This window comes from Eucyclogobius newberryi, unplaced genomic scaffold, assembly GCF_026437365.1.
Source record: "Eucyclogobius newberryi isolate DKJ021-1_F unplaced genomic scaffold, fEucNew1.0.hap1 SCAF_2, whole genome shotgun sequence".
Classification (NCBI taxonomy): domain Eukaryota; kingdom Metazoa; phylum Chordata; class Actinopteri; order Gobiiformes; family Gobiidae; genus Eucyclogobius; species Eucyclogobius newberryi.
In genome coordinates this window covers 22,567,961-22,582,846 of record NW_027315834.1, presented here as the reverse complement: position 1 = coordinate 22,582,846, position 14,886 = coordinate 22,567,961, and the positions used below count along the sequence as shown (strand labels likewise).

The 14,886-nt window shown below is 41.6% G+C and overlaps 2 protein-coding genes across 2 annotated transcripts; both read right to left on the bottom strand.

Moving 5' to 3' along the window:
- Positions 1 to 89: 89 nt before the first annotated feature.
- On the bottom strand, positions 90 to 10,508 carry ttll11 (tubulin tyrosine ligase-like family, member 11). Its single transcript, XM_072454538.1, has 11 exons — positions 10,373 to 10,508; positions 9,466 to 10,021; positions 7,722 to 7,821; positions 7,463 to 7,596; positions 6,558 to 6,848; positions 6,193 to 6,477; positions 6,025 to 6,120; positions 4,899 to 5,011; positions 1,424 to 1,654; positions 1,234 to 1,340; positions 90 to 1,011 (listed from the first exon to the last, which is right to left on the bottom strand). The coding sequence occupies exons 2-11, from the start codon at positions 9,949 to 9,951 to the stop codon at positions 731 to 733; spliced, it is 2,124 nt and encodes a 707-aa protein (XP_072310639.1). The 5' UTR covers positions 9,952 to 10,021; positions 10,373 to 10,508; the 3' UTR covers positions 90 to 730.
- Positions 10,509 to 11,688: 1,180 nt separating this feature from the next.
- On the bottom strand, positions 11,689 to 14,378 carry dipk1b (divergent protein kinase domain 1B). Its single transcript, XM_072454537.1, has 5 exons — positions 13,885 to 14,378; positions 13,428 to 13,562; positions 12,998 to 13,105; positions 12,732 to 12,908; positions 11,689 to 12,637 (listed from the first exon to the last, which is right to left on the bottom strand). The coding sequence occupies exons 1-5, from the start codon at positions 13,948 to 13,950 to the stop codon at positions 11,825 to 11,827; spliced, it is 1,299 nt and encodes a 432-aa protein (XP_072310638.1). The 5' UTR covers positions 13,951 to 14,378; the 3' UTR covers positions 11,689 to 11,824.
- Positions 14,379 to 14,886: the final 508 nt, after the last annotated feature.

Below are 14,886 nucleotides of genomic sequence, written 5' to 3'. Positions count from 1 at the left end.
AGTAAAATTATTTATTCATAATGATGTGAATACATATATATGCTAGTGTTTTAGTAGTGTTTAACTTTGCCTTACTAAAATGTGCATAATTGAATGCATGAGTATTCAGAAGTGAGTACAAACAAAGCTTATTTTTACTATAAATACCCAAATGTAGTTTTGATCATTATGTGAGAAATTATGCACCATGCTTTTTCTGCTCAAGTAATTAGTTTGCTAATGGAAACTTACTTCTGAAGAATCTTTCTCCATCCATCATTAAATGGAGGCTGTCTGACTGGAATAGCTGCTGAACTGAAATGGGATAAATGGCCTTTTCCATTTGAATACTTATTCACTTAACTCACAGCTAATGGGGCTTAAGACTGTGCGATGCACAGCTCAGGCACTGGCTGTGCCCAGACTCGACTCCTAGAACAAATAAATACACACAACACTCAGGACCAACCAATCACACTTGCATTCAACCTGTGCAAACAAACCTGAAGTGCAATTTCATAATAAATACACACCCTTGACACTGCTTAGTGTTTTAAAAATGCCAGTTGAATCACACGAGCGTGGATGGAAGCTGCCCAGTAAAACTAGGCATAGAAACCTAGTTCTGGGACACTGATCCTTCGACTCTGCAGCACTGAACAATCATGCACTCTTCGCTCAGCATGGATGCAACCACTCCTGCCCAGGATTCCCATCATGCCTCTCTCTGGCAACAGTGTAAGGCAGTCCCTCAGTTGTCTGCGTTGACCCTGAGAGTGCGGGATTTGAGTCTGTAGTGAAGGCGCTGGTCCTGGCTGGCAGCTCTCCTCAGAGGACTAGGGGAGAGGTGTGTGGTGTGAGTCCTGCTGCCTCCAGACAGAGCGCGGCTGCAGCTCACAGAGCGCCGCTCCTCAGAGACAGTCGGCTCACACAGCTCCAGCAGAGTCACCACCTGCTGCCTCTTACCCAGAGACTTGAACCTGCGTGCGGCCAGTGAGAAGAAGGCCTCCACAAACGCCTGCAGACCCATGCCTGCAAAACAGAAGCCACACACTGTGGGCACTGGCTTCATATACACTTACCCTGTTTGTGAATGGACACTATTCCACTATTCCATTTAGATCTATTTAAGAAAAATGTCTCCTCTTAACTTTATAGAAAGGTTTATATAATCCATTAACTACTTGTTTGTACATAAGACAATCTATTGTCTAAAGATTTATGACAAAAACAAAGATATTTTTATTGTGTTACCAGCTTCTCTGGAGTCTGCCACTGTTCCTGCCCAGCGTCGTGTGATGTCAATGTAGAGAATGTCAACAGAAGCCATTGTGAAAGTACTGTTGCTCAGTTTGCAGGTCCTGTGTAAGCATGTAATAAACGAGTATATAATACGAGTATGACTAAATGTAATCGTTACATGCACGTGTGAATACAGTCGCACCTGATGAACGTCCTAAAAGCTGTTGGGCCCAGGCGCATGTTGCCTTTAACCCCGAGGAATCGGATGAAGAGGGCTGCGATGCGCTCCACCAGCCGCAGATGGTTGAACTGTTTAGTGTATTTGGGATAGACCTGCTTGAGACACAAAGAGGGCAAGGCTTCCTCTTGAGTGGACACTGGCGAGTCAGCGTCTGCAGAAATCTCTTCTTCCCCTCCAGGCCTGGGCAGCGCTCTGGTTACACACAAATACAATACAAAACGCATTTACAGTAATGATGCAGTTTATTCCCAGGTGCTTTTGGAGAGTGGAAAATGAATGCACCACTGTACTTTTCCCATGAGTAGATAGTAACTGCTGGGTTTGAGAGAGGACAACAAACAGTAATGTCATGAGGCTTCCCTGTTCAGACTCTTAATGAAGAGAAGCCTATTGTAGGATCAAACTTTGCACGCTTTCTCTACTTTTCTCCTAAAATATTGATTTGCTCCAACCAAAGCCAAAACGTTTCCAACAAGGCTTTACACTTGTGGCCTGTTGCTGGAATTTGGTTTATTTTAGAGTAACTTCTGAGTTGGCGAAACCAAACCGATGCAAACTGAGTAACTTTCAGTTCTTGTGTTGCTTGAAGCTAGAAATAAACTCTCTGCACATAACTGTGCAGCTGCTGAAGCACTGGCACAGCTCAGCCAATAGGAGCCAGGCAAGAGGGTAGGGGGCGGGGCTATCTCAGGAGCACAGGTACAGGCGTTTACAGCAGCAGAAAAAAAAAAAAAAGGAGAAGGAAACGTTTTTCATAAGGTCATATTAACACATTAATTGAAATAATTGACCAACTTATGTTTGTGCCCTAGTTTAGGAGGCGAGAAAACAAAGTTAAATCTTAATTATTTAATTTGCAATATTGAAGATACGGTAATCAAATCCTATATATGAAACATTCTTTCAATAGGATGAGTACATATATAAATGAGATTCAAAGTGGATTCAAGTGCATTAAAGGCATTTCCATGTAAAGTGAATATCAAACCATTTCATGAAGATCTGTAATAAATCCTGATCCAAAGGTTTGTGTTAGTGTTACATGTCACTGTGCTCACAGCTGATTGGTCCATATTGTTTTTTCCAACTCTAAACAAGATTTTACCCTGTTAGCCGTGTGGAGCCTGTTACTGTGCCAATTTACACCAAACTAAAACTAAACCTCTTTTCAGAGTTTGAGCTAAGTTCAGGTTTAGTTTGAACAAACTCAACCTAAACTGTGTCATAGCAACAGGCCAAATGTCTTTGGTGTGAGCGTCTACAATGCTGCTTGTGCCCGTTGTCATACATTAGTGAGCTGCATGTTTAACTGAATCAATCATCCCACAGCAGCGGGCTCAAAAGGACATCACGCGTATCTGTTTAGAAAGGGCGGGCACGTCTGCTGCAGCTGCTGACAGCCTCACACAGGGAGGCTTGTGTACGCACACAGCACAGAGGGCACGCAGCAGGACCCATGATGAGGAGGAGGATGAAGGAGGGAAAGGTGAGCAGAGACAGTTTCAGAGAGATGTGGTTCAGGTGTGTGGGACAGGAAAAGGACAAAGTGAACAAACACCATTTTGAACTGACGCCATCTTTTTATGACGGCTGAACTCAAGAGTCTGTCGAGAGCGTGAGTCATCCATCAAACACACTTTCCCCACAGGACAAAGATGCTCTCCGTGTAATTAGACTACGGAGATGAGGTTTTTACACGCAACACCCAAGTCTGGCATACTTACACATTCACAAAGTGTACTCAGCTGGGAGCAGTTTGGTCTACATTTGAGTGGCATTCATATTTTTCAGTTAATTAACTTTTTCCCACTATAGTGTTTTGCATTGATGGCATTTAAAAGAAGACACAATACTTTTGTCTCAATAGTTATTATCTATTATTTTTTCTCCAAACGTTCGCAAATAAGGACAAAATAACAAAAACCTTTCATCGTGGCTACAATGCCAATTTTCAACCACACCAAAAGTTGCAGTTAAATCAGCACAACGAGGCCTGATCAAAATTGTAACTGTACAAATAAAATCATCCTGGTCCTGAATGTGTGTGTTATTCCTGGGACAGAAGCATATTGTACAAATGAAAAGGGAAGGGAACGATAGAGAGGCAGGGAGGGAAATGGTAACGGCTTTTGTCATGGAAGAAAAACTGTCCAAGAAAATACTTAAACCCAAGAGTAAGAAGCGGATTTTAATCCGGGACCACTTGGGCTGCTCTTCAGAGAGACGGCCTCAGCCATCAGACTTCTATATAGTCCCATGTGCAGTCTCACCATGGCTCAAATCATTTTCATTTTTCCATTTAACAGGCTTATACAGAGCTGCTGAGGACCAAGGAGAAGGGGTTTGAGAGGGGATGAATGTACATCCTTAAAAATTAAACTTCAGACCTGTGCGTGTGTGTGTGTGTGTGTGTGTGTAGGTGTGTGTGTGTGTGTGTAGGTGTGTGTGTGTGTGTGTAGGTGTGTGTGTGTAGGTGTGTGTAGGTGTGTGTGTGTAGGTGTGTGTAGGTGTGTGTGTGTAGGTGTGTGTGTGTGTAGGTGTGTGTGTGTGTGTGTAGGTGTGTGTGTGTGTGTGTAGGTGTGTGTGTGTAGGTGTGTGTAGGTGTGTGTGTGTAGGTGTGTGTAGGTGTGTGTGTGTAGGTGTGTGTGTGTGTAGGTGTGTGTGTGTGTAGGTGTGTGTGTGTGTAGGTGTGTGTAGGTGTGTGTGTAGGTGTGTGTGTGTGTAGGTAGGTGTGTGTAGGTGTGTGTGTAGGTGTGTGTAGGTGTGTGTGTAGGTGTGTGTGTGTGTGTGTGTGTAGGTGTGTGTGTGTGTGTGTGTGTGTGTCCAAGTGTGTGTAGGTGTTTGTAGGTGTGTGTGTGTGTAGGTGTTTGTAGGTGTGTGTGTGTGTGTGTGTCCAAGTGTGTGTAGGTGTTTGTAGGTGTGTGTGTGTCCAAGTGTGTGTAGGTGTTTGTAGGTGTGTGTGTGTGTGTCCAAGTGTGTGTAGGTGTTTGTAGGTGTGTGTGTGTAGGTGTATGTGTGTAGATGTTTGTAGGTGTATGTGTGTGTGTAGGTGTAGGTGTTTGTAGGTGTGTGTAGGTGTAGGTGTGTGTGTGTGTGTAGGTGTTCGTAGGTGTATGTGTGTAGGTGTTTGTAGGTGTATGTGTGTAGGTGTTTGTGTAGGTGTAGGTGTTTGTAGATGTGTGTAGGTGTGTTTGTGTGTAGGTGTGTGTGTGTAGGGGTTTGTAGGTGTGTGTGTGTGTGTGTGTAGGTGTGTGTGTGTAGGTGTCTGTGTGTGTGTGTAGGTGTTTGTAGGAGTGTCTGTGTTAGGTTTGTGTGTGTGTAGGTGTTTGTAGGTGTGTGTGTAGGTGTGTAGGTGTTGGTGTGTGTGTAGGTGTTTGTGTGTGTGTAGGTGTGTGTGCGCGTGCGTGCGTGCGTGCATGTAGGTGTGTGACTTTACATTGGTGGTTTCTTGCGGCTGGGATCCATAAGACGCAGTGTGTCTCTGATCACATTCACTTTCACTTCTTCATCCACAGGACTGGGGACATATTCAAATACACTGGATGCAACCTGGACCAACCAAAGGACAAGTAGGTCAGGTCAGATCTTTAAAGTTCCTTAAATTCAACACTGATTGCACTATGTTAGAAAATTAAAGACTGAATTTTATGAAGATTTGCTAAGAATATTAAATAGAAACCCAACAATTTCATGGAGAGAAAAGTATTCAGGCCCAACCCAAAAACCTTTCCCCCCAAACATGGCTGCGATGTTTTTTCATTAGAGTCCAACTGAGGTTAAATCTACTGAATTGTGCTCATTCATAACGTATAGCCTATGAACGCCTTTAATTGCCGATGCCAAGCCAAACGTAACCAATATGTGTTTGTCCAAATAAATTGAGCAATCCAAGAAGAATGGGAGAGAGCAGAGCAGGAGTCCAGTGATAAACCAAGCTCCTCAGCGCCAGGGCAGATGGGACTCAGTTACAGAAGACTCAGCGCCTTCGCTACGCTCATTCTTCTGATGGGTCACTTTGATTGAGGAACCATCTCTTGGTCATTTTAAAGGCTTTATCGTTCTATATAAGAACAAACCAGTGGATTTTAATAGAGGAGTAGAGTGTGGAGTCTGAATTAAACTCTTTCAGTGATTATTTATAACAAGCACAGTAATCAGTGTGGGAAACTGATTACTGGTAAATTTAATGTATTCAATTAAACTTACTGAAGCCATGGAATGTATTTTTATAGATTTAAAACATTTATAAATAACATGTGACAGTAATGCAGCTCTTACTTTGGGACGTAGTACAGCATCTGCTAGTACACGAAGGGGTGGAGCAGTTAAAATTATGCTAAAACATTAGCCACTAGCATGGCTTTAGGGAGTAGAGGGATTCTCATCTTGTGTAATTTTAAGTTAACAAATTTCCAGGTGTGTTTTAGAAGGTAAATTTATAACATATGAACCATCCAGTTATTTATTAACATTTATCACATTGCGGGGACTACAATGTGTACACGCGTACGCGCACGCACGTAAAGCATGGAAACCCAGCATGTGCGCGTGTGTGCGCTTACCTCCTGCTCATGCTCAATCCTCATGCTTGGACTGGAGTTCACTTCAAGCAAAATTGGTTTCAGGTTCTTCATCAGGAGTATATCAAATCCTAATATCTAATAATCGTACAAAGACAGTTATTATCTTCTGTAGGTGCAGAAGTAATTATACAAAACCAAGAAACCAACCTGAAAGCATGTAGGTCCTGGTTTCCCAGGTGGTATTTCAGCCTGATAGTAAACCTTCAGTTCCGGCACCACAGCAATAGTGGTCTTAATAACTAATGCGATAATGTCAGACCACACTTTCTTGATGTCCACTCCTTTAGAGGCAAGCCTGTACAGCACACTGGAAAGTGTGCGCTTGCTGCCTGTGCTCTGGCTGTCTGAGTGGACAAAGTTGCCACTGTGAACATTGAGGGAGTAGTTTGTCAGATGCATGAAGACATGGCTCAAATTCTTCTGGCTTGGCTCCTGTCAAAATTATATATATATTATATAAATTTAAGTGGGAGGTTATATTTTTGAGGTGTCCTGGGTTGCAGAGCTTCTACCTGGTAAGGTTCTGTGCAAAACCGTGTGAGCCCTTCCTTGGCAATGTAGATTTCCAGAGGTTCAAGTGACTTGATGAGCACATACAGGCGAATGTCAAACTTGAGCTTGTCGATGAGTAATGGCTTGTGAATGTACTCCTGGACCACACCTTGTTTGGCCTGTGAGCCAGCAACAATCTTCAGGTCACTGGGGTCACGGATGAGGTAGATACCATCTCCCTGAGAGCCCCCGTCTGGTTTAACTATGAAGGTGTGGTTCACCGAGGCATCGCTCTCCTTCACCATGCGAATCTGCAGAAGTTGAAAGAAATTCACAGTCAAATAAATGTTTATTGCCATCGTCAGTGAACAAAGTTTTACAAACTAATTATTTGGTTTGGTGATTTAAACACAAAGCAATCATATTTTGTCAAATTAAATATGAGCTTGTGATGCCCTCTACTGGACACATTGAGCACATTACCTCTTATCTCGACAAAAGATATTGGTCATATAAAACATGACCAAAATGCAAGATTTTTGATTATGATTCTAAATTAATAAGATGACAGACGAGGAAAGATGACAATACTGTCACCAAATAGAATGTCTTTGTTAATAATACTAAATTATATAGCAGCTGGTGTGGCTGCCACCAGGCCATGTTTTGAGTCAGGTCTGTGAAGCTGCAGGTTTTGTAATGTAATATAACCTACCTAGACCTACTAACATTTTTGCAATAATCCGGTAAATTTACACTGCGCGCACACACACTGTCCATATCAAATAAATGACATTTCACTCAAAAATATTTTTTTTATTTTTGAAACATTATGTGCAAGGGGCATTAACTTATTCATTCACCAACATCATAAGTTCAGTATAGGCTTACCTAAACTAGCAGGTAATTTATTATGTGTGATAACCTGTGTGGTGAACTGCTGGTACTCTTCAGGTAATATCCAAGAGCGGGGATAGAAGTCATACTCTTCTGGGAACAGCTCTTGCATAGTACGCATAGCACGGCTCATGTTGATCTTCCTCAGCATTTCAACCATTCCTGTGTTTTCAAATATAATGGATAAGAAAGCAATTGAATATTATTAGTTTGGGAACAATGGTTTGTGAAATCTCTATCGCATAATCATTTCCATAACGGAGATATTTACAATAAATCAGATTCACCTGGAAATTTGTTAACTTGCCCAGAGACGATATTTTCATTTTCATGGAAAGACACACCATGCCAGTATATGTCACAGGCAGCTCGTCTTCCCATGGGAAACTGAGGAGAAACAAGAAAACCACAGTTCCAACATGATCATGTAGCATTAAGGGCAGAGTTGCACACAAATATTGAAATGCTAGTTGATATTTTGTATGTTGCCAACTTACCTTTGCCAATTTAATTTATTGTAGATGTATGTTTTATATTGAATTATCCTAAAAGCCTTCTATGGACAGGTTTGGAAACTTTGCATTTTTGCTCTAACACTTAAAGAATACATCTGGTTTGTCCAATGTAACGACAATTGCTAAGTCTATATCAAATGAAGAAAATGTACAAATGCCTTGGCCGTTGTACAATGACACTTGGAAAATGGAGCAGTTAATCGTGGCCAAAATGGAAAGGTAGGGCAAGTGTGCCACCGCAATGTGATAAGCTGCTGGATCAAGAACAGATTCTATTAAAGCCTTGGTAGGAGGAAATCCTACCAGCCTTAAACCAGTTCACAATGTACAGGTACAATAAGTGTTGTTCGTAATGATCGCCACGTTGATTTTAGAGCTATGTATTTAGAACTATACGTTGATTTGAATTTAACTTACACTTCGTGAAAACCTGCTTGAATGTGAATCTAATCAATAACTACAATATAATTACATAGAGTTATTAGACATGCAGGAATGGGACACACACAGACACACACACACACATTCTAGGGGCAAGCTCCAATCGGTTTCATCATTACTTCTCATAGCCCTGCATTGACTATTACATACACCTCAAAGATGACTAAACGCTCTGATGGATTACAGGAGCTTAACACTAATCATGTCCACTGTTGTGTGAATGACAGCTGATGCAAGTCAGAGGGCAGCAGCCCCCCTTTCAAACCCCCAATACAGAAGACATTGTGAATTTAAATCAGTCTTTGTACTAAAATCAAAGGTAGAATAGAAGAAAAGCTCAAATCTGCTAAATGTCCCAGTCCTGACCAAGAGTGAACCCATGACCTGATTACTTTGCGGTAACTGTGCTAACCACTTGGCTGAGTGTTACACTGGTTGACACACCAATGCACTGCTTTCAGAAACATCAGACAAGGACAGAGCCTGACAAGGACAGAGGCCGACAAGGCCAGTGACAGCTCGTGCTTATTTTATGAATTACCAGATCTTTGAGACCACAATGTTGTTGTTGTCATGGGCATTGACTTGCGTTTTACTTCACTTACCCCATGGCTTTGACCTTTGTTTCTTTCTTCCCATGCACAATGTAGACTGAGGTAATAATAGCAGACACAGGTATTAATTGCATGCGTGTATACCGCTCGACCGGGTGGAGTTTGTGGCAAGCAAGATCAATTAGCTTTGCACATAAATTATTCAAGTATTGGAGCTTTCCAAGACAACTTTCAACAGAAGCCACCAGTATTTTTTTACACACTTTCATTGTGAACTATTTTAAAGTGCATAAATAAATATTATCATTATTTGTGAGCTCCGAGTGTATTTAAAACCCAGCACTATAAGTTGGAGTTTCAGCACCCTGTTTTATGCCAAATTGTAAAGATTTTTTATCATTAAAAAAAAGTTTAATTACTTAAATTGTTGATCGCTAAAGCAGTGGTTCTAATTTCTCATCATTCTGAAAGCCATGGATATTGCTTTTTCTATAATGTTTTACAAAAGCTTGAAGACCAACCTCTTTCCATTTGAGATACTTGATGCTGATCTTCAGAGCCTCCAGAGAAGTTTTGGCTTTTGAAGAGTCCACGGTCACAGGCTTTTTCTTTCGTGGATGTTTAATTCCATTTTCTTGCTCTTGATTGTTGTTCGAATGGGAGGTGTTCAAATAGTTCCCATTGGGTTCGGACCTGCCCAGGAGGACTTTCTCAGTTCCTCTGATAAGAAGAGTTCTCTCGTTCTCTTCGTTTTGTTTTTGTCCTGAAAGACAGCTGTGCAAAGCCGGGTCTTTATTGTGTTTGATAGTGACATTTCTGTCCTCTTTGGCTGGTTTCCCACGACTTTTGCTTCTATTTTTACAGCTGCTCAAGGTGTTTGTGTCTCCGCCTGCTGTGGTGATGGTGGGAGCGTCTGGAGAGACAGAGGCCGAAGGGGAAGACATAGAGCCAACCTGCTCCCCTGGATCAACACCCTCCTTCTCTGCATCCTGGACCAGTGATTTCATTTGCTCGATCTGGATTCCTACTTTAGCATGATGCAGTTGTTCGTGTCTGAAGATCTGGCCACAAACGCCGCTAAGCAAAGCACAATGAAATAAAGTGCAGTGTTAATAATCCGACGCCGGGTGCGAGCCTAGCTAACGTTATTCTGTAGAAATGCAACACGTATTAGGTCAAATAGTGGCCAGTAAACTATACCTGACATTAAGCATACACATAGGCTAATCACAAAGCTAATGGCATGAAGCTAGCCCATCAAAGACGAAAAAACTTGAGGCTGCAAGTGCAACTTCTTCCTCCAGAGCTACTATGCTAACAGCTACGTTAGCAGATAGCTGCACCCGACTGTAGCGTTTCAATATTGTCTTTTACTCTGATTTTAGGACTTCGTGGTGCCGCAGCGCAGTCTGGCAGATGAAGACTTACGTGCAGCATAGTTCAGTTCCTCAACCGCCCAGAGGCTCAGGTCTGTCAGCTGTGTCCGCAGTCCTCCCCCCGTCCCGTGTTGTTCGGCAGCTCAGCAACAGAAGATGACCCAGCATCCATCAGTGCGCACGCGACAGGATGCTGCCTTAGCGGCCCGTCGTAATCCTCCAGCTGCATACTATTTAGCTCAATACATTAAATTAAAGTCAGGTTTGTTATCTGTAAAGCGCGCAGGGTTAGTGTTTGGCACTTGTCATCTGATTATACGGGGCTACATTGCATTCTAAATACATCTACATTTTTTCCAGGTCTATTCGTTTATGAGGAACATAATATTTCCAATGACACGTGAAGCAGTACATGGAGGATGACCTTTGGGATGACGTCAACTTGGCTAAGGCTGCCAATGCGCTTGATATTACGGGTTGAAAGCCTATTAGCCAATACTTTTTAGAAATTGATACCTCATCCTCCATGTCGGCCAACGCAAGATACCCCCGCATAGAGTGACATGGCATGTATCCGGAGTTCATGGGAGATTTGATAGGATAGAGCCAACCCGCTTCTCTACAGAGATATAATCCAATCCACTCCATTTGATTTAGGCTGTAGCACATTGTATAAACTGAACGGTTCCAAATTGCAGCACAAAACATCAAAATACAACAATGTCTCTTCCAGTGCTCATAAAAAATAAAACAGTAATGAAAATAGATGAACCCTTTTTTCTAATCCACTTGCAATCAATTCCAAAATAGACTCATTCTTTGGCTTCAATAAATTATGTTGTGATTATGTTTGTATTTGTATTTAGTTGATTTTCCCTTTCTTTTATTTCATTCTTTCTGGTTATTCTGTTTAGTTCTGTATGTGTGTTTAGAAGAAATTGAAAAACTAAAACCAGTAAACCAAGAGAATACCTTTAAACATTATGTCATTATAAACTGTTCCAGCCTAAAACTATAGGGTTAATATAGTACTAATAACACTATAAGGTTTTAATGTATATTGTGCACTGTCCCTGTCTCAAATAAATAACTTAACTTATAACTTTACACTGTAGTAGACAAACCTGTCCAACGCAAAGAGCACCCACTGTTTTCTTTCCCCATTTTAAATTATTTATGTCACATGGGCAACTGCTAGTCCTTGCTAACAGCCTGTATTTCACCCTATGTGCTGAAAAGTATTTTACCCTGAATGACCTGTGGTGTGTGTGCGTGCGTGTGTGTGTGTGTGTGTGTGTGTGTGCGTGCGTGTGTGTGTGTGCGTGTGTGTGTGTGAGTGTGAGTGAAATTACATACAGAGGCAAAGTCCTGAGAATATTGTGTTGTTTTAATCATGTTTCACAGCTTCCGGATGTTCACAGTTATTCAAGAAAATACATGGTGACAGTCTCTTTTAAACTGTACATTTAGTCTACATGATTAATATGGTCAGTTTAGACAGTTCTCAAGAGTACTGTGTGTTTGAAATCTTCTTCCACAGCAGGGTCTTTAAGTTATTAAGAACTAGTGAGTGGTGAACTTCCATTTGGCTCGCCAGTCCATTAAGTGTCACACAGGTTCGAAGTTGCTTCTCCAAATCCCTGTGCAAATCTGATGGTGCACCAAATAACAGATAGTCCTGCAGCAGCACGCACACCTTTGCCAGGTTGGGTCGCACCACCTCTGTGTTGCACTGTTTCACCAGTCTGTCACAGGTGGCAGTACAATCACGTCCGTAAGTACAGTCTGCATTGGTTTCACAGTGCCGTCCCTTCAGATATGCTCGCACCACGGCCTCAGACACCACCCTGCGGAGGTTGGCCATTTTGCAATCATATTTGACATTATAGCCAACATGATGAGGACTGGCATCACATATCAAAAAGCTTCCATATGAACCATGGAACACTTCTTCTACAAACTCTAACAAACCAATGGTAATACGTGCTCTGCGAGGCCAAGTTGGAGCGAGCCAGTGGTTCAAACCAGAGCTCAGGGCCTCAGGGACCAGAGCCTGCAGGTAATGGGGAACCTCTAATTGATACAGTGAACTATGGCTCACTCGCTCAGTCACATATAGGTCACCGCAGAAGCCCAGCAGCTTTGGAGTGTGCTCCTTCTCTTGCAGCGCCACCATCAGGAGGAATTCATTGATTTGGAGAAGAGCCCAAATGGATTTTGCCTCTGCCAGAGACACTTTACCATCCTGGTTAATATCCGCCAGTGAAATAACCCGATCCACTAAGGTGTTTAACGATGCCTGATCTCCAAGGTTAGTCTGCAAGAGATTAAAGGGATTAAGCAATTAATTAAAGTGATTAGTATTTTAATACATCATTTGTATTACGTTTATTTCATTATAGCATAAATACCTCAAGAAAAGTGTGAAGCATGTCTTTAAACTCATCCATTGACGTCCCTCGAGTTGGTTTGTCAAACAAACTCATCTCATGCCTGAGTCCAGACTCTGGGATCCCATCTGCTCTGACTGAATCTTCAAGACCGCACTTAATGATAACACGTCTCTCCTTCCATAGTCCACTGTAGATCTTAAAGCAATACAAAATATTTCTTATTGCATGAGGTTATTTGTTTTGCATAGAGTTTGCTTGACTGTTCCATTTCTGTTTGTTTATACCTGATGTGTTGAGCTTGTGGTCATACAGCGCTGCATGGTCAGTGATTTTTGATCGCACAAAGCCTTGCAAGATGAACCCGATATGATGCCTCTTTTATAATGATTACACTGCAAATAAACCAGACAATGCAAATAAACCACAGTACACTGATATCACAGAGAGACCTACAACTGCCATTCACAATAGCTTGTTATGCTGGTTAACATATTAAGTTTCTGTCCTTGTCAAATCAGTGTTTTGTGGCCAGTAGTCAGAACATGTGAGGGAAACATCTGGGCCCAGCTGGAGAGCAGTAGGCCTTATGCTATGTTTTGATGCCGTACGAAACATGCCAACAAGAGGACCTTACAGACATGCAAAAACACAGAAACGTCCTCAGTAAGTGTGTATGCTTTGTCTTCGAAGACTATTTTGGGAGATCATACTCACTATAACCATTTGGCAGACATGGCCACGACAGAGTTCAGAGTAAGAGGCATACTGCATGTAGAGGACCCAGCTGGTGATGAGAATACCCAGCCATGCCAGCAGCAGGTACTTCACCTTGATGACAGGAAGGCGACTCTGTAGAGGATGCAGTAAAGAATTGAGGGATGCAAATGCAGGCTTTTTGTTGGCAACAAAGTAGGCCAAGGTTAGCCTATAAAATGTTGCCTACATGTCTACCATCTTGCCAACATGAGCAAATAGGTTAGGCCAACAACTGCCGAAATAAAATCAAAAACACTCACACACAAACACAATTAACACTTAAATTTCCACTCGGGGAGCCAGACCATCCTGTCAGATAGAAAGGCTTAACAGCAGGAGCAGCTGGACATAGAATATGCTCGCATAAAGAATAATAGCATCAAAGAGTAAAACGGTTGCTGTGTTTTCACGATACCTGAACTCCTTTGGACAGGGGACAGAAGAGCACCAAATGGACCAGTCTCCGAAAAGCCCTCGCCATAATAAGCGACAAAGCGGCGTGAACATAAAGCAGGGACAGGCTCTTTTACGCTACATCCTTGTAGAGACCTGCGCCATCCACTGCAAACAGCCAAAAGCGTGTTTATGAGCCGCCGCATTTAACATATTTATTCTTTTTGTGACTCTAGCAGAGATAGTTGAAAGATGACTACAGAACATAATCTAGCTGATATAATTTCTACAGGGGACAAAGCTTTTGTCCTCGAAAAAGCGCCGTTTCATTTCTGTTTGCAACGTTATTATTATTACAGCTATAATAGTTGAAATAAACAAAACGCCATGCACAGCTGTAATCTACATATATTTTTGATGCGATGGAAAAAAGATAAAAACAGCGCGTGCCTCCCGTTGAGCGCGCAGCCTCTTGTTTCCCAGCGACTCATCTCTGCGCTTTAAAGGGGACGTGCTGGTCCATCAGCTACTTCCTTTGCCGACAGAAATGTGGAAGGAACAATCTCCAGTTATTCTAAATGAGGCTCAGATCAACCAAAAATAAGGAATATAATAATAATAATTATTATTATAATAATGATAATATTAACTTACTAATTATAACAAAAGCTGTTAATTCTTCGTTATTTTTTTTACCTATACTAAAAACAAAGTAAGGAACAAGACTAGACTATCCAAAAGAATCAACGCTTTATTTTTTTTAACTTTACACAGATGCCACCAATGTTTGCTGAATTGATATAACATGCATTTTACAAAAGAGACAAGAAAAGATAATATTTATTTGAGAACGTACAATTGTTACATTATATCAATGTAAAGGATAAAGATTATCACAAGATACAGTTGTGGTTAGAATTAAATAAAAGAAAGCAACCACAGAAAGAAAACTGAACAAAACAAACATTGATGAGTTTATTTCCCTTGTAATTTTATTTTGTAAAATTATTACAACACAAATACA

Excerpts from the sequence above, each read along its gene's own strand:
- dipk1b (XM_072454537.1), bottom strand. The coding sequence starts at position 13,950 with ATGGCGAGGGCTTTTCGGAGACTGGTCCATTTGGTGCTCTTCTGTCCC. Across the intron at positions 13,563-13,884 it reads CCCTGTCCAAAGGAGTTCAG|AGTCGCCTTCCTGTCATCAA; the intron begins GTATCGTGAAAA and ends CATCCTCTACAG. Across the intron at positions 12,909-12,997 it reads CCACAAGCTCAACACATCAG|ATCTACAGTGGACTATGGAA; the intron begins GTATAAACAAAC and ends TATTGCTTTAAG.
- ttll11 (XM_072454538.1), bottom strand. The coding sequence starts at position 9,951 with ATGAAATCACTGGTCCAGGATGCAGAGAAGGAGGGTGTTGATCCAGGG. Across the intron at positions 5,012-6,024 it reads GGATTGAGCATGAGCAGGAG|GTTGCATCCAGTGTATTTGA; the intron begins GTAAGCGCACAC and ends TGGTTGGTCCAG. Across the intron at positions 1,012-1,233 it reads GGCAGACTCCAGAGAAGCTG|GCATGGGTCTGCAGGCGTTT; the intron begins GTAACACAATAA and ends TCTGTTTTGCAG.